We start from the raw sequence: 17,659 nt of genomic DNA on the forward strand, positions 1-17,659 counted from the left end.
TTTTGAAACATTCTGAGTGGTCAGATGGCTTAGTCTGTTGTGATTGGTCAACCGCATGCATTCATCGGTCATCAGCATATGTAAACCCTTCAAAGTTTTTTATATTTTCATAAAAAAAGATTTGCATTATAGTTCAAGGGTGTTTCTTATACAGCTCCTAAGAAAGTCATGGTAAAGCTGACACCAGTCTCTCTTTTGACTGCCGTTATCAGACTCTCTCTATATTTTTTTTCATTTTGTTGAAAGTAGTCAAAACATTTTTGTTGTGTTTTCCTTTTTTTTTTGATCAAATGGGAATGCAAAAAATATATAAGTGGTAGTCTCCCATTATCGCTATAGAAGTTTTCCCAACCATGACGACTTCCGCTGCTGAGCAACAAGGAACGTGAAAAAGGTCCATTGCTGTGTATGATACGTGAATGCCCAAGTCCTGAGCAAGAACTGTTGATTGTGGTGAACCTAAGAAAAGCTACTTATAAAAGACGTGTATTATAAACAATTTTGCTTGAATGAGTGTTGCCGAATTCCTAGTTAAACATTAGCAGGTTTGTATACAAGTTAGACGAGGAGATTGAGGACTACGTTTATAAGCAAGTCTCCACACTTCTTTGCTGACAAAGAGACCAGAAGAGAAAAAAATAAAGGTTTTACATTGCAAGCCAAACACTGCAGTGGACTTCAAACATAACCATTTGTAAATGTTTATATCTAAGGTCGTGATCATAGTGTTCATTTTATCCTGAGATATTTACCATCTTCCGCCTTTGGAAGTCCATACAATATTGCAGAGAAAAAAACCAGTGGCTTATTGACGGAGCAAAATCGCTGACTCAACTGTCTTTTGAGGGCGGGCCAAAGCAGCCAGTAGCATTATGCAAATGTTTACAGTGACGTAGACCAATGATAGAAATAATGGCCTGACTACAATCTACAAAACAGTGTTTTTTTGTTAGACAGAATAACTTATTTTGTGTGGACTGAAAACAAAGGTAAAATAAAAAGCGTATATAACATAAGCAAGAATAAACGCCCGTCCTTTAAAGAAAAAAATGCCATTTTAATAAGTTTTCAACGATAACGGCAGAAAAATGAAGATGAAATATTGAACTCAGCAGTACAGGAGGACAGAAGAGAGGGTAGACGACAGAGGACGAAAGAGTCAGGAGGTCGGAGAAAAGTCAATACTTTAACATTTACCCATAATCCCCCTGGGTCAAGAAGAGGACACACTGGTGCATGAGAAGTACCCGTGATTCCCGTGACTTGTCTAGGAAACAGGGAGGGATGGGGAATATGAATACATTTTTATTCAATATTTATTTTCAATATTTGAGCATGCATCTTACAATGAGGGCTTATATTACCCATAACCCTTTGTGCTATAGAAGAGGAGGAGCTCAAAAGGTTTGAATAAAGAATGTGAGACATTAGGATGAATATAGTTTTATTATTATTATTATTATACAGAAAAAGCGTAAAAGACAGATTTAAAAAATGTCAACAGCAGCAAAAGCAATATGAGAAAACCTGCATATGAGCAAAGTTTGTGCTTTTCATATGTGCTAAAGACAAACCACAGACACGACGACACAAAGTAAAAGACTACGGGGGAACACAAAGAGCTCCTCATGGCCTAAAAATAGTTATAATGAGAGTCGATTCATTTTCGGATGTTTCTAAATTTAGTTTAAACTCCCAGAAGTTTTTCTTATGAAATGACTAGATCAAAATCACAATGATTTAAAATTTCAAAGTGACATGCTGTAAGGGTCCAGACTGATTGTTTTTTCAACACACACACTACTGAAATACACAACTGAATTACAAAAACACACACTGGTGCTTACACATCGCCCATGAAGGTGTCTTTACAATAGGTGTCAAACTGCCGATCACAGGTTTTCAGTCGATTTCGTGTTAGTTGACGTGAATTGAATATGTCACCGATCCAGGATAAGTCTGGTTTCATCAGATTAAAGTTGGAATAGGAATGGAAAAAACAGTATTAAATGTAGGATTGTCACAGAGGAAACTTACATAAAACGAGATGTAATTTGAATAAATTATATTTACACATTTGTGTTCAACTGTTTTGGTTTCAAACAGACCATCATAAACAAATATAAACAGCGGCCTATGACCTCAAAGTACTGTCTCTCCTATTTTAATGATTTATTCAAATGTCAAAGATAACTCAAAAATGGTCCTTAATCCAAGAAAAGTTTGTAATATTCAGCAAACGTAAGGTCTAATTATCTTTAAACAGATTTGCTATTAAATATAGTATATAGTTCAATAATAACGCATGCAATAACACTTAAACTATTCTTTTGGCTGTTGGAAATTGTCACCAATTTATTCACCTAAGGCCAATAGACTGAAACCAGCTCATCTTCAACCGTCACAGACCAATGAGCAATTGCATTGTTGCTCTGGAAACGTTAAATCAAAGTAAACAAAATAAACAAAGAATATAAACGTGTATTTGTATTCAATCGAATATGGTGCAAAAGGTTCAACGATCACATGATGATGAGGTCATTTCCATATCAACTTCATTTGAAAGTTGGAAAGATGCGTTGACTTTCATTGTTGGGGATTTTTCTTTATTATTTAGATCCCCAACATGATGCAGTCGCAGTAAAACGCAGTCATGAGGACAGTGCTAATTTTAACACTGCCGAACTTTCAAAAAGCTAATGCTAAACTGTGCTGTGATTGTGCAAATTGGAATGCATTGTAACCATAGTAACAAGTTCACGTCTTTTTCCAGGTACATGTGAGTCTTACCAACGTGACTGTGAACAACGTGCGCAGACGTGTTCGAAAAGATTGTTTTAAAAATAGTACTGGTTTGCCAGATCTGTCAAAACTTCACTGGCTGAAGAAAGACATTAGAAACATTTAAAGGAATAGTGCACACCAAAATGAAAATTCCTTATATGATTACTCATCCTCGTGCCATTCCAAATGAAAATGGAAACCTTTTTTAGTTGAACACTAAAATAGTAAATATGACATAATTTGATCTTCCAATTTGGGACTCAAAATGTTCAAGCCTCAAAAAAACACACATGCTACATTCATCATTGAATATTCCGATTTTATGATTATTTAGCCAAGTTGAAACCAAAACTATATAGTGACATGTTGATAACATAAAATTCTTGGTTCTTTCATGTTTCGTGGCAAAACATTATACGACAACTAGTCACAACACATGCAATTTAGCTTAAAGTTTAGAAGGCATATGGGATGGCATAAGGGTGAAAGGAATTTTGGGAAATTTGTTATGTTTGACTGAACTATTCCTTTAAAACTGATAGATTACTTATATGATTGGTACATAAAATCAGACATATAGCTCAGTTCCACATCCTAGTAAGCTGCCTACCTAGACAGCATTTTAAGGCTTCATAGGCACACATAGAGATGTCTGTTCCAGTCCAGAACATATGGCATCACCTTTGTGCTTCCTATTTTGTCCAAACACTAGAAATGAAGCAATCCCAGAATACACTGCAATGAAGTTAAGAAAAAAAGTGTTGACAAAAATCTGAAAAATAATCTGTATAAATATACTATATTTGATTTAATACTGACAATGAATGTGGCCAAATGTGAGAAGCACTATTGTTGTGAGTCGCTGCGTTGCAAATCAATCACTTGAGGTTTTAAAAAATATGATACCTAAGGTAGCTTACTACGTAGACAGCAGTCCTCAAGAGTTTGGAACAGAGCTGATGTGTGAAAGAAAAGCCAGTGTCGTTTTTAACATCACGAGTTTAAACACAAGTTGAGACACAAGTATTTCCCCTTTGGGGAAAGTATTCTATGCTAGGCATCAGCGACTATACATTTAAAAACCTAACTTGAAGAAGAAAGCTCGGACCGCTTGACAATCCAATCGAAGTTAAATTGACACAAAATTTTCCATACCTCGGTACATTCTTGTATCCGTTTAAGCCTCAGACTCTGACTGGTCAGTCGTGACACTGCCGTTCTGCTCCCCTACGATTGATTGGTCCTGCGTATTTGAAACTCCACCCACAATAAACGTGGGCCCATCCCCCTCCCTTACAGATTCGGAATCATTGGACTTTTCCGTTTGCTCAGTCAGATTTGGCCCCTCCCATTTCTCTTCGTCCAGACGACTGGAAATCGACCAATAGAGATGAGCATCCAAGCGAGCTGCGGCCAATGCCAACTCTCTCGCCGAGCACGAGGGTGTATTCACCTTTAAAAAAACAATCATTAATCAACGTTACATAAACATGGGGAAAAAATCTGAATTGCGTTGACACAAACCTCAAACGTGTGATGAAAGGCTCCGTAGTCCACGTCAAAAAATCCATCAGCGAGTGACATCATAGGGCTGAACCTGTGACCCCATAACAGCTCCTCAGCCAGGTAAGAGCTCCGCGCCTGACACGTCATTCCTGTACATCAAACAGACGTGTCTATTCAATATTCATCCGAGCGTCACATCCTCGTCTAATATGTAGATGTGTGTGTGTGTGTGTGTGTATGTTTGGACCTGTGGCCTCCACCATCCCTTCCAGGATGACAACGATCTCAAAGTCCTCTTTCTCCAGCTGCGATTGTGACATGTCCCAGAACGGAGAGCGGACATCAATCTCATGAGAGATCACAAGTGGAGACACGAGAAACAGACGATCGTCTCCCGTCTCGAAACCCACGCTGATGTCTGTCTGATCCAAAGGAATAAATTCACCTAAGAGCCAGAAAGAGTCAGAGAACATCACCTTTAGCTTTATACTGATCAAAAAACACGTGGTGAATTTTGCATAAAATGCAAGTGTGCTATTTGTAAACTTATTTTGAACTAAAAACTAAATATATATATTTTGTACTTTTCAAAATATTCAATTCTTAGAAATATACTTAAAATTACACTTAAAAGTATAATGACTGAAAAGTATATTCGTCCTCAATCATACTTTTAATAAATTGATCTAGAAAGTATTTTAGGAATACCTGGGTTGTCATTGTGTTTCCTCTTTAGTATACATTTTTGTAATACTCTCAGAAGTAGTTTACTAAACATATTTGTTATGTACTTGAAGAGTTTATTTGCAAAAACAGATAAAAAATATGTTTTTAATATTGTACTTGATTGTGTTAGTTACCTGGTTTTTATTTATTTATTTGGACTTATTTTTAACTTAATCAAAACAACCAAACTGCAGTTTGATTGATATTACTTGGAATTCACAAAAAACATTATTATTGATTTTTCTTAAACTAAGTTATCTGTTGTGCAAATGAAATCTTTACTCTAATAAACTAAAAAATGTGCTAGTATTGAACAAGTAAACTATCAACGTACATATAAGTTCACTTGTAGTATAGTTGCAGTACAGAAAACATATTTGTAAACTATTGTGTAAACTAATGAACAAAATGAATCCACTTAAGATGTTTAACGTTTTAAAAGCACAATTTTGCTTGCAACATTAACCCAATGCATTACAATGTGTGACCACCAGGTAGCACCAAAAGTCACTAAATAAATCACTGAGGACAATGCTGTTGGAGATGAGGTAAATTACTGAATGCTGTCTTACCCTCTTGTGTCTGTTTGGATTTGATAAGTTTGGCTCTCATGTTGGCACCCACGATATGGGAAGATCTTAAGTCCCCCACTCTGAACATCAGGCAGAGCTTATCATCCCTCTGCGAGATGACAGAGTTACGGGAAAACACCAACGTCTCGGCACGCTTGTTTGGCTGTGAGATCTTCACAAACATGCATCCAACCTACAGTAGAGACAAAGGAACAAAATATGAAGTTGATTTTCACATCTTTAAGCAGTTTCTTACGAGCTAGAGCATAATACTAGTGCGATGTGGGTGGTTGCCGGGGCTTTGCTATGTGGTTGCTAAGTGCTTACTGACTGCCAATCAGTCAATCAACTCAACTGTATGTCTCTATAATAATCTGTCTACTAGATGTAGATTTTTTTGAAACAATATACAAAAATCCACACCCCACCACAACAAAATGTGCTGGAAAATGTGAGTTAGTTATTTGTTATTATTTAAGCTGTTTGTTCAAATGATGAGCAATAATACACATAAGTGTTACCTTAACAAAACGAAGATGAATATGAAGAAAAAAATGGGTTTAATCGGATCATGTAGAGTTAATAAATTCAGTTAGCAGAGAACATGGCATTTGTTAGAAGTGTGTGTGTGTCTGTCTCAGCGAATCACACCCCTGCGGGGAAAATTTTGACCCAGGACATGGAGATATAAATGAACTCGTCATTACCAAAACATAAAACTAGGACACAGAAAGAAATCAAAGATTGAAAGAGGGTCTGAATAAGGAGGAGAATTAAGACAGGAAAAGAAAACAGACCGATGAGTTAGAGACTCATTTGCTCCAGGTTATGGATGATATAACTTGACACACGGTTGAGCCATTTTGGCAATTTTTGAGCACAGACCAACAAATTCGAGCCATGATCCATGAAAACCTTTCGCAGTATGGCATGGCTCATGGGTTGATGGATTCTGTTTTATTCTAGTCTATCCAATATGAACGCGTTATTTAATTATTTTACGCTTGTTCCGTATGCACCTACCATAAAAGCATTGACCATAGATCCCAGTATAGCCTGCAGCAGGAGTAACATGGTGCCAACTGGACACTGATCTGTAATAACCCGGTGACCGTAACCAATGGTTGTCTCCGTCTCGATGGAGAAAAGAAAGGCAGAGACGAATCCATTAACATTATTCACGCACGGCGTCCACGACTCGTCCTCTAAATGATCCAGATCACCCCTGTTACGAGAAAGCGAGTGAATTAGACATCAGCAAAGGAGATCATGACAAGCGTGCACTTGTCCTATTATGGAAAAACATGTGCTTTGCTTTTTTGGCTCTCACATCTCACTGGGCAGGGAATACTTGTTTTCAAGTGTCCACCTACACATTACTTATATCTCGATTCTAGCGTGGACAGTCATGATAATGAGTGTAAACGCATAAAAAATCCATACAAATATCTGTAGGAGGGACAGTGCTGTATTTTTAAGGATTATAATATTTTTGGACAATGGCCGATTACCAATGTGATTTGGAACCAATGTTAAAGCGAAACTTTAATCAAGGATTTGCTACACTGCAAAACCAACCTTAGGATTTTGACGTAATTTTTTTGTGGTTTATGTAAAGTAAATTTAGCTTTTTTTAACAGTTTTTAAGTAAGTGTTACTTAATCTCACATTTTTACTGAAAAGACCTGAAGTAAATCTTACTTAACATATTTTGAACAGTGATGGAAAAGATCAAGTACCTGAGGTTCATTATCTGAGGTATTATGTAAACAAATAGTTCTAAGCCACCATTGACTACCATAGAAGAAAAAAATATATGCTCTGTTAAACACAAAAGAAGATATTTTGAAGAATGAAAAGCAAACAGTTCTGGGGCACTTTTGACACAATGATTCCATGAGAATAATGAAAGGTATACAGATTTGCAACAACTCGAAGGTATGTTATTGATGACAGATGTTATTTTTTGGGGGGGTGAACTGTCCCTTTATTGAAAAGACATATAAATAGTATAAAATACTAAAATAGTATGAAATACTTTATAGTACTAAGTAAATCTCCATCAAAAAAGACTGAGTACAACAATAAATATACTAAAAATATAAATATTTCTGTCAGTATATGTCGTATCTGAAGAAGTAGACTTAAAGCATAATTTGTTATTTTCATTTTAAAGACAAAGACAAATTGTTGTTGTTATTTAAAATGTAATTTGTGCATTCACAATATTTACCACCGCTTATCCTAAAAAACACTGCAAAGTTATACATTTTTCTTTAGAATGTGAAGGTTTATATTATTCCTACCTGCAGTATGCAATGAGGTACCATATTGCTCCAAAGAAGAGCCAGGTCACCGCATACGCCATGACGAAGACGAGGAGAGAGCAACGCCAGTTCAGATCCACCAGCGTGGTGAAGATGTCCGTCAGGTAACGGTATGTCTTCCTCATGTTCCCGTGCTGTACGTTACAGCGACCGTTCTTCTCCACGTAACGCTGCCTCCTACGCTTGCTGCGTCCTGTCAACACACATTTAGATGAGGACAGAGACAAATTCTTTGCAAGAAGAAAACCATCTTGATTAACAGCTTACCACAATCCATATTAAATAAAGAACATAGAGAGAAGTGAGAAACTTTCAAATGAAAGATTCAATTAACATGTGGTAGAACATCCAGATCCTGTCTACAGAGACCTCAGCTCACTTCAGTCTAAATCTCAGCTACAAGACAGACAATATATCCTGTGAGACATCTTCAATTACAGTCAGATCCCAAATGATTGATTCTTACCCCAGCCAAACCTGCCCCTCTCTTGCCCCGCCCCCTGAAGTTTCTTTCGGGGCTGATTGGCTTGTGCCTCCCTCGCAGCCATCTTGTCCTGGAAGGACATGTGGTTATTGGTTGTGGGCTGTGGAGGCGGAGCCGTATCTGTTGTTACCACGTGTCCCAGCTCCTCGGATGGGTTCTCTTCACTAGTGGGTGGAGCATCCTTTGGAGCCTCCTCCGCAGGCTCCTCCCCTTTCTCTGGGACCGGGAGCGACAGGGATTCAGGGCACGTGGAGAACCCTGTGTTGTCGAGTGCCATCTGTGTGTGTGTGTGGCTTTAGGTAGGAGTGGAACAAGTGTAATTATGTGCGTTAACAGCGTCTCCTCCAGAGTCTTATTCTTCGTCACAGAATTTCATTTGTGCCTTCGTCTGCTTTCTGCAAGAAAAGAGCCACAGGAGTCAGAGTGTACCAGCGTTGAAGCCAAAAAGAATCTAGATGTGCTAAAGGGTGAAATGTTTTTTGACATTTTCTGGGGACATTCTGGAGAATTTCAAAGTAATTCGCACCCACAGGGACGTGAACGGCTTCACTTTACTGTCGGTTATCGTTTAACATTCTATATTAGATTAACGTTCATTTACTTTCCACTTTCTGCATTAGGAATCCAATAAACCTACTTAAATGAATTTGAGCAGATTACATGGATGAGTTTGTGCAATTCAGCCATAAAAACATTTTCCACATCAAATGAACTGTTGATTAAGACAGTTTTAATCAAAAAACGTACATCACTTCTACCAGAAAAGATCTCAAAAAAACTCTCAAAAAACATGGCTCACTTCAGTAGTTAGAAAAAAAAAAAAATTAAAAGCGTATATATGTAAATAAAGTATAATTGTATGGCAAAAAATGAGGAATGCTCTGGGAAGGAAATGGAAGGACACTTCTTATTTACAACATTTTTAATAAACGTTAAAGTGCTAATAAACTCCTGCCAATTATTCAGCATCCAGCTTCCAGTGTCGTATCAAATCTCCATTGATTATTCTATACTCAAAAACATAGAGCAGATTTTAGCACGGCGTCCATCTGGACGTGAACAAACATCTGTCTCTGAGTCTGATCCCTTGTGCTGTGTTTACACAGTTAATAAGAGGGTGTGAAGTCCAGCGAGACTCTATATTTAGCTCTTATAGTCTGGCAGTATAGTAATCGCGCCTACTCGAAGATTGATCATCATGATCTCTCTTTATAGTCTGGGACACATTTAGACTCGTGAATGTTTCATGGATTGAGAGAATCTTTATGAAGATGTGCTCATGTGTCAAAGACACAACAGCATTGTAATGTTCCAGAGTCTAATAGAGGACTGTGAATAGAGTGGATATCTCAGCCTGCCATATTTCAGGATTTGCAGGGCTCAGCTGGTGACAAACAAACAAACAAACAAACACACACAAAAATCCATCCAAAAAGAATAAATGGAATACTGTAGGAGTACTGTAGGTTAATACATGTCCAGGAACAAACTGGATGCGTGTGTGTGTTCAGATTTGAATATAAATATAAATCATGTTCTCTACAACCGTTACGCTACAACTTTTCTTAGTGCCTTATTGGGCAATTCTCCCGGAAATGCACGCCCACAGCAAGGTGAAAGATATTGCCCGCCCACTGGTCAACCGACGAGCGATAGGATGACCCTCTTACCATCAAGATTGGCTGCGCCGCGTAAAGACTGGGTGCGCTGTGGGCCTGCAGCTGCAGCTCGTTAGTCCTGTGATAGAAGTGGACGTGTGTTTGTTTGTTAATGCCATTTCAGTGATGGAATTTATGTAAACGGTGGATATAACCCTGGATTTGCAGATTGTTTGAAACTGATAGATCGTTCGATTCCAGTGCTAAAAGATCACAAAAGATGTTTTGTTGGCGTGCATTGTGTAAACAACACAAACTCATAGTGAATCAATGCATTGATGTATTGTGTGCTTGTGATTTAGTTCCCCATAACAACCCGACCCCCGAAGCATTTTTACGGAAATAATCATACAGCTGTATCTCTCCTATATAAATGTGATCAAACGAAATACTCTTCGATGATACAAAGTATGCAATACTACTCTATGGGTACTCAAGATTAATATGACTGTGTTCAACCGTACCTTTAAATATTTTGATCTCCTCAGGTTTGTGTGAGTTTATTATCAGTGTGCGTTACTCTCTGTGTCTCTCCTGTATTTGTGTGTGTTTGTCTCTATGTTTTTGTGTGTGTTTGTCTCTGTGTTTTTGTTTGTCTCTGTGTTTTTGTGTGTGTTCGTGTCTGTGATTTTGTGTGTGCTTGTTTGTGTGTGTTGGTGTGGGTGTGTGTTTGTCTCTGTGTTTTTGTGTGTGTCTCTGTGTTTTGTGAGTGTTTGTCTCTGTGATTTTGTGTGTGTTTGTCTCTGTGTTTTTGTGTGTGTCTCTGTGTTTTGTGGGTGTTTGTCTCTGTGATTTTGTGTGTGTTTGTCTCCGTGTTTTTGTGTGTGTTTGTCTCTGTGATTTTGTGTGTGCTTTTCTCTGTGATTTTTGTGCGTGTTTGTCTCTGTGTTTTGTGTGTGTGCTTGTTTCTGTGTTTTTGTGTGTGTTCGTCTCTGTGATTCTGTGTGTGCTTGTTTCTGTGTGTGTGTTTGTGTTTTTGTGTGTGTTCGTCTCTGTGATTTTATGTGTGCTTGTTTCTCTGTGTGTGTGTGTGTGTGTGTGTGTGTTTGTCTCTGTGTTTTTGTGTGTGTTTGTCTCTGTGTTTTGTGGGTGTTTGACTCTGTGATTTTGTGTGTGTTTGTCTCTGTGATTTTTGTATGTGTTTGTCTCTGTGATTTTGTGTGTGCTTGTTTCTGTGTGTGTTTGTATCATTTTTGTGTGTGATTATTTCTGTGTTTTTGTGTGTGTTTGTCTATGTGTTTTTGTGTGTGTTCTTCTCTGTGTTTTTATGTGTGCTTTTTTTCTGTGTGTGTGTGTGTTTGTGTGTTTGTCTCTGTGTTTTTGTGTATGTTTGTCTCTGTGTTTTTGTGGGTGTTTGTCTCTGTGATTTTCGTGTGTGTTTGTCTATGTGTTTTTGTGTGTAATGTTTCTGTGTGTGTTTGTATTAGTTTTGTGTGTGCTTATTTCTGTGTTTTTGTGTGTGTTTGTCTCTGTGTTTTTGTGTGTGTTCGTGTCTGTGTTTTTATTTGTGTTTGTCTCTGTGTTTTTGTGTGTACTTGTTTCTGTGTGTGTTTGTATCAGTTTTGTGTGCTCTTATTTCTGTGTTTTTGTGTGTGTTTGTTTCTGTGTTTTTGTGTGTGTTCATCTCTGTTTTTATTTGTGTTTGTCTCTGTGTTTTTGTGTGTACTTGTTTCTGTGTGTGTTTGTATCAGTTTTGTGTGTGTTTTTGTGTGTGTTTGTCTCTGTGTTTTTGTGTGTGTTCGTCTCTGTGTTTTTATTTGTGTTTGTCTCTGTGTTTTTGTGTGTACTTGTTTCTGTGTGTGTTTGTATTAGTTTTGTGTGTGCTTATTTCTGTGTTTTTGTGTGTGTTTGTCTCTGTGTTTTTGTGTGTGTCTGTGTTTTGTGGGTGTTTGTCTCTGTGATTTTGTGTGTGTTTGTCTCTCTGAATTTTGTGTGTGTTTGTATCTGTGTTTTTGTGTGTGCTTTTCTCTGTGATTTGTGTGTGTGTTTGTCTCTGTGATTTTGTGTGTGCTTGTTTCTGTGTTTTTGTGGGTGTTTGTCTCTGTGATTTTGTGTGTGTTCGTCTCTGTGTTTATATGTGTGCTTGTTTCTGTGTGTGTGTGTGTGTGTGTGTGTTTTTCTCTGTGTTTTGTGGGTGTTTGTCTCTGTGTTTTGTGGGTGTTTGTCTCTGTGACCTTGTGTGTGTTTGTCTCTGTGATTTTTGTGTGTGTTTGTCTCTGTGATTTTGTGTGTGCTTGTTTCTGTGTTTCTGTGTGTGTTTGTCACTGTGATTTTGTGTGTGCTGATTTCTGTGTGTGTGTGTGTGTTTGTGTTTTTGTGTGTGTTTGTCTCTGTGATTTTGTGTGTGCTTGTTTCTCTGTGTGTGTGTGTGTGTTTGTCTCTGTTTTTGTGTTTGTTTGTATCAGTTTTGTGTGTGCTTATTTCTGTGTTTTTGTGTGTGTTTGTCTTTGTGTTTTTGTGTGTGTTCGTCTTTGTGTTTTTATTTGTGTTTGTCTCTGTGTTTTTGTGTGTACTTGTTTCTGTGTGTGTTTGTATCAGTTTTGTGTGTACTTATTTCTGTGTTTTTGTGTGTGTTTGACTCTGTGTTTTTGTGGGTGTCTCTGTGTTTTGTGGGTGTTTGTCTCTGTGAATATGTGTGAGTTTGTCTCTGTGTTTTTGTGTGTGTTTGTCTCTGTGATTTTGTGTGTGCTTTTCTCTGTGATTTTTGTGTGTGTTTGTCTCTGTGATTTTGTGTGTGCTTTTCTCTGTGATTTTTGTGTGTGTTTGTCTCTGTGATTTTGTGTGTGCTTGTTTCTGTGTTTTTGTGTGTGTTCGTCTCTGTGATTTTGTGTGTGCATTTCTCTGTGATTTTTGTGTGTGTTTGTCTCTGTGATTTTGTGTGTGCTTTTCTCTGTGATTTTTGTGTGTGTTTGTCTCTGTGATTTTGTGTGTGCTTGTTTCTGTGTGTGTTTGTATCAGTTTTGTGTGTGATTATTTCTGTGTTTTTGTGTGTGTTTGTCTCTGTATTTATGTGTGTGAGTTGGTTGCTGTCTTTCTTTGTGTGTCCGACCCTGTGTTTCATTGTATATTGTATGTTTGTCTCTGTGTGTCTCTGTGTGTGTGTGTGTGTGTCTGGGATTCAGTGTGTGTTTGTATCTGTGTGTGTGTGTTATTACCTGTTATTCACTGTGTATTTGTCTCTCTGTTGCAGTGTATGTCTATCTCTGTTCTTCTTTGTGTGTCTGTCCCTGTGTTCCTATTTTGGTGTGTGTGTGTGAGAGAGAGAGAGAGAGAGAGAGAGAGAGAGAGAGAGAGAGTCACAGTGTTTCAGTGAGTGTCTTTCTCTTGTGTTTGTTCTTGTGTTCGAGTTTGTGTTTATCCTCAAATTGCAGTGTGTTTGTGTTTATGTTTCAGTATTTGTTAGCTCCTGTGTTTCAGTCTGTGTGTGTCCTCGTGTTTTAGTGTTTGTTTGTCCCTGTGTTTCTTTATGTGTGTGTTTGCGTGGGTGGTTCACAGTTCTGATGGAAAGTGGGATTGTCATGTTTTCTAATTTTGGTCTTTTCAGAGAAAAGAGTGTCAGATGCAGAAACTAAGCAACATTTACACGTTGACATATTCCATATTCCAAACACGAGCAAGTCCATGCATTTACACAACCAGAGGCCTAGTCTGTGTGTTTTCATGACCACTGCCTGCTGTTTACATGCTTAAATTAGTGTTACAGCATCACTTGAATAAAAGAAAGTGTAAAACCTGATGTTTGTGAAACACACATAAACAATGTTACTTATCCTATCCGTCCAAAATAAACCTTCTTGAAGATCAATAATAATAAATGAAATATATATTTTATAAAAACAATTTTCAAACCTCCCATCCTTAACAAATGTTTTCATATATGTTTTGTTGGTTGTTTTTAAATTCACTTTCACCTAAAAAAATCGGAATGACGCAGAAAACCACGTAACATTCAGATATAGTGTTGAACTAATATCAAGCTTAACAGTAACCATCATAGAGGCTATAAGAAAACACACTGTACAAGTAACGCTTACCAGGCACCGGCCGCTCTCTTCAACCCGTCAACTTCAGTACGATCCGGAACGGCGTTAGAAACACTTCAAATTCGGACAGCCCGGTGATTTTGTTAGTCCAAATGTCTAACGTTGGGCAGCTCGATCAGTGCCATACCGGTGCTGGTGCTGATGCTGTTGATGATGTTGCTCTACAGCGGGTGGGAAGAGCGACGCAGCATCACTTCAGCATCATTGCACCCTCAGGAAACAAAAGAGACACGCATCCAATCCACGCAGTCTGCTTTTCTTACACCACACGGAGGGGAAGAGCTGGTGAAATATTCATCAAGTGCAGACGATGGGAACGGAGTCCTCTTTTCACTGCGGAGAAGCTTCTGGTTAAAATGGAGGCGATCTGAATGTCAGAGCGATGAGATGTTGGGAAGCGAAGCGGCTTCGGCGTGATTCACCGGCTCTGCGCAGGTGTTTGAGAAAGAGAGAGATAGAGAGAGAGAGAGAGAGAGAGAGAGAGAGAGAGAGCGAGAAAGAGAGAGTGAGATAGAGGCAGAAAGCGTTGAGAATTGTGTAATTAGAGGTGGGATGAAGAAGAGAAAGGGAGGGGCGTGGAGATGAGGTCAGTGTGGCATATGAATATGAGAAACCATGTGTTCATTTTTCTAGCGGTTCTTAAGCATCTTTTTTTTATTAAAACGTATTAAAACATTTATATAGTTACACTGAAATATTTTATTTTTTAACTAAATAAAATATATTTAATTAAAAATAATATTTAGGGAAGAAAATTCTTGAATCTAAGACATTTTTTTAACACAGCTTCAAAAACATTTAATTCGGACGTTTTGTTACAGTGTGTTCTTTTTAATAAATATAAAACATAATCAATAGCTCTCTAAAACGTAAAAATCCATCAAAAACGTTTTATTCTGTATCAGAAGTTGTATATTTTGCTATATGATTGTATAAACGTTTCTTTCTTCATAAGCAATGATCACGGGCTCTATTAAAACACATAGTCTATTTTTAGATTAGATTAGATTCAACTTTATTGTCATTACACATATACAAGTACAGTGTAACGAAATGTAGTTTAGGTCTAACCAGAAGTGCAATTAGCAAGTGCAGGATATACAGTGTGAATAAATACAGAATACAATATAGGAAAATACTATACAATGGGAATGTACTATGAAAATATGACAGTCGGTATGTACTATGAACAATATAAACAGAAGGATATATACTGTGAACAATAATGTACAGGAGGTTATGAACTGATAACAATATAGACTATACAATAGTGCAGGTGACTTGAGTGTGCATTTTGTGCTTTTATGGAGATAGATACTAAATGAGTTTTAAAATTGATATATTTACAATAATTAGACTAGAACAAATCCTGCCCCCTTCTGGCAGAATGCGAAACATACTTAACTGACTTGAATGACTAAAGAAAAGCTTTTCTGCTGATGGCGCAGTTTTGTTCAGAAATTCTTTGGGCCTGTCAGTGCAACATGTCACACACTGCAGTGTTTTGTATGCGTGCTCTCCTGTCGCAATGTGGGATACGGACGTTTTTAAAGGGACAGTTCATCCCAAAAATGAAAATGCTGTCATCATTTACTCACGCTAGTGTCTTTTTAAACCTGTATGACTTTTTTTCTTCCGTAGAACACAAAAGAATATATTTGGAAAAAGTTGGTAAGTGAACAGCACAGCATTCTTCAAAATATCTTTTTTTGTGTTCTGCAGTTGGAATGGCTGAGGTAAAACTATACAAAGGTACATTAGACACACAACAGATGTGTTGTATCACTCTGAAAGGTTAACATATGCCGTCCCTGTTAAGCTCTAAAACATACTTTTGTGGGCTTAGTAAATATCACAGAAATAAACACCTATATACACTTAGATCTTGTTTTTTAGTGGGACATATGAAAAAAATCCAACAGCTAATTTCTCTAAAATGTACATATATTTTAAAGGTGTATTTATTAAATATATAAATATTTAAATACACTTAATATTTTTTTAACATTATATTTCATCGATTTCAAAGCTTTTAAATGTACTACATTTTTTCGAGTGTGAATTGTTTTACCTAAAATCGCAGTCAAATGTATATTCTGTGTACTCTGTGTGCTATCTTATGTAAATGATCTGCGCACTATTCAAGCACTTTACCTGGGTGAGATGTCCTGTGTATATATAAATGTTCATAATACCACAAGAAATGTAAACATGTGAACCACTTATCGTTCCCCACCAATATGGTGCTTGTAGTGTGACCTTCCTTCTGATTGACTTTAGACATTTTCTGGAAACATACTATACATGAAAAGAAACTACCACTCTCTTTAAAAGCCTGGACAGGAATAATAATGGTAGTCTAATCTTAGCATGATGGCAAGAAAATGAAACACATGCTCTTGCAACAGCATCGTGCCAAGAAGTGGCATCTTCTCCTATCTCCAGCTTATTCGAGGCTATGTTTGGAATAGAGTACTGCTGCGTACTTTGCCGTTTACACTGCGTACAGCATGTTTTTGTTTAAAAATTATTAAATGTATTTGAACTATTGTCACCGTACTTTGTGAGGTGTGCAGCATATCATGTCTTTGTATGTCTTAACATTTTGGCAGTCCAATTAAACAGCAGTCAAAAAAATGCACAAATATGTTTTTGACTCTGGACCCAGTGTTATTAGTCAATTTTTCGAAAATTGAAAATTTTACATAATCTGAAAGCTTTCAATTATTTCAAAAATTAGCTTTCAGTTGTTGTATGAGTTGTTAGAATAGGACAATATCTGGCTGCGATATTAACATTTAAAACTCAGGAATCTGAGTTCAAAATATTGAGAAAATTGCCTTTGAAGTTTATATATATTTAAGGAAGGAAATTAACAAAATATCTTCATGGAACATGATCTTTACTTAATATCCTAATCATTTTGGGCATAAAAGAAAAATCGATAATTTTTGACCCATACAATGTATTTTTGTCTTTTACTAAAAATGTTTCCGTGCTACTTAAGACCCAGGGTCACATATATTCTACACATAAAACAAATGTTCCAGGGGGCTCTGAAATCAATCACGTTTTCCGACTTCATTTGCTGCATAATATCATCTAATTTTCATCATTGTAAGTGTGTGAGTGTTTATGTTTTTGGAGTGTATGAGTACTTGAGTTTATAATGGATGGTTTTGAAGCTCTTGATAACAAATGGGATGTGCGGCTTCTTTGCTCTGCTAATGGATCATTTACAAGTTGATTGAGTTTTGGCCTGGTTTCATTAAGCAATATTACTAAAAGGTTAATGAGTGCATCTGGATCAGAGATGAAACAGTGTCTGGTTTAGCTCAGATTGGACATCACAAATAAAAAAGTGTGTGATCTTACGCAGAGGTTTGTTTATAAGCATATTATCTGTATCTCTGTCTACATCTACATTTGATTTAGCTTTGTGGTCTGTGACCCGCCCTAAATGTTTTGTGATGTACACTCTTTGTATTTAGGTTCCTGAATAAATCTTGCTATGTTCTTCGGCATTAATGTTGATGGCATCATGTAGGTGGACTGGATC

The 17,659-nt window shown here is 37.2% G+C and overlaps 1 protein-coding gene across 4 annotated transcripts; it reads right to left on the reverse strand.

Moving 5' to 3' along the window:
- Positions 1–1,427: 1,427 nt before the first annotated feature.
- kcnj9 (potassium inwardly rectifying channel subfamily J member 9) lies at positions 1,428–14,625 on the reverse strand. 4 transcript variants are annotated; one of them, XM_056743781.1, is made up of 9 exons: positions 14,092–14,625; positions 8,382–8,794; positions 7,895–8,108; positions 6,612–6,813; positions 5,589–5,781; positions 4,538–4,735; positions 4,309–4,439; positions 3,940–4,237; positions 1,428–1,959 (listed from the first exon to the last, which is right to left on the reverse strand). In XM_056743781.1, the coding sequence occupies exons 2-8, from the start codon at positions 8,674–8,676 to the stop codon at positions 3,962–3,964; spliced, it is 1,509 nt and encodes a 502-aa protein (XP_056599759.1). In that variant the 5' UTR covers positions 8,677–8,794; positions 14,092–14,625; the 3' UTR covers positions 1,428–1,959; positions 3,940–3,961. The 4 variants fall into 4 exon arrangements, with proteins under 4 accessions (XP_056599759.1, XP_056599758.1, XP_056599757.1 ...); XM_056743780.1 differs by having other exon boundaries at positions 1,428–3,519; XM_056743779.1 differs by having other exon boundaries at positions 1,428–4,237.
- Between the last annotated feature and the right edge of the window lie 3,034 nt (positions 14,626–17,659).

The sequence above is a fragment of the Triplophysa dalaica genome, chromosome 3, assembly GCF_015846415.1.
Source record: "Triplophysa dalaica isolate WHDGS20190420 chromosome 3, ASM1584641v1, whole genome shotgun sequence".
Classification (NCBI taxonomy): domain Eukaryota; kingdom Metazoa; phylum Chordata; class Actinopteri; order Cypriniformes; family Nemacheilidae; genus Triplophysa; species Triplophysa dalaica.

Coding starts and splice junctions, on each gene's coding strand:
- kcnj9 (XM_056743781.1), bottom strand. CDS start 8,676: ATGGCACTCGACAACACAGGGTTCTCCACGTGCCCTGAATCCCTGTCG. Junction 8,109..8,381: donor GAGGGGCAGGTTTGGCTGGG/GTAAGAATCAAT, acceptor GTGTGTTGACAG/GACGCAGCAAGCGTAGGAGG. Junction 4,440..4,537: donor AGGGATGGTGGAGGCCACAG/GTCCAAACATAC, acceptor TTTGATGTACAG/GAATGACGTGTCAGGCGCGG.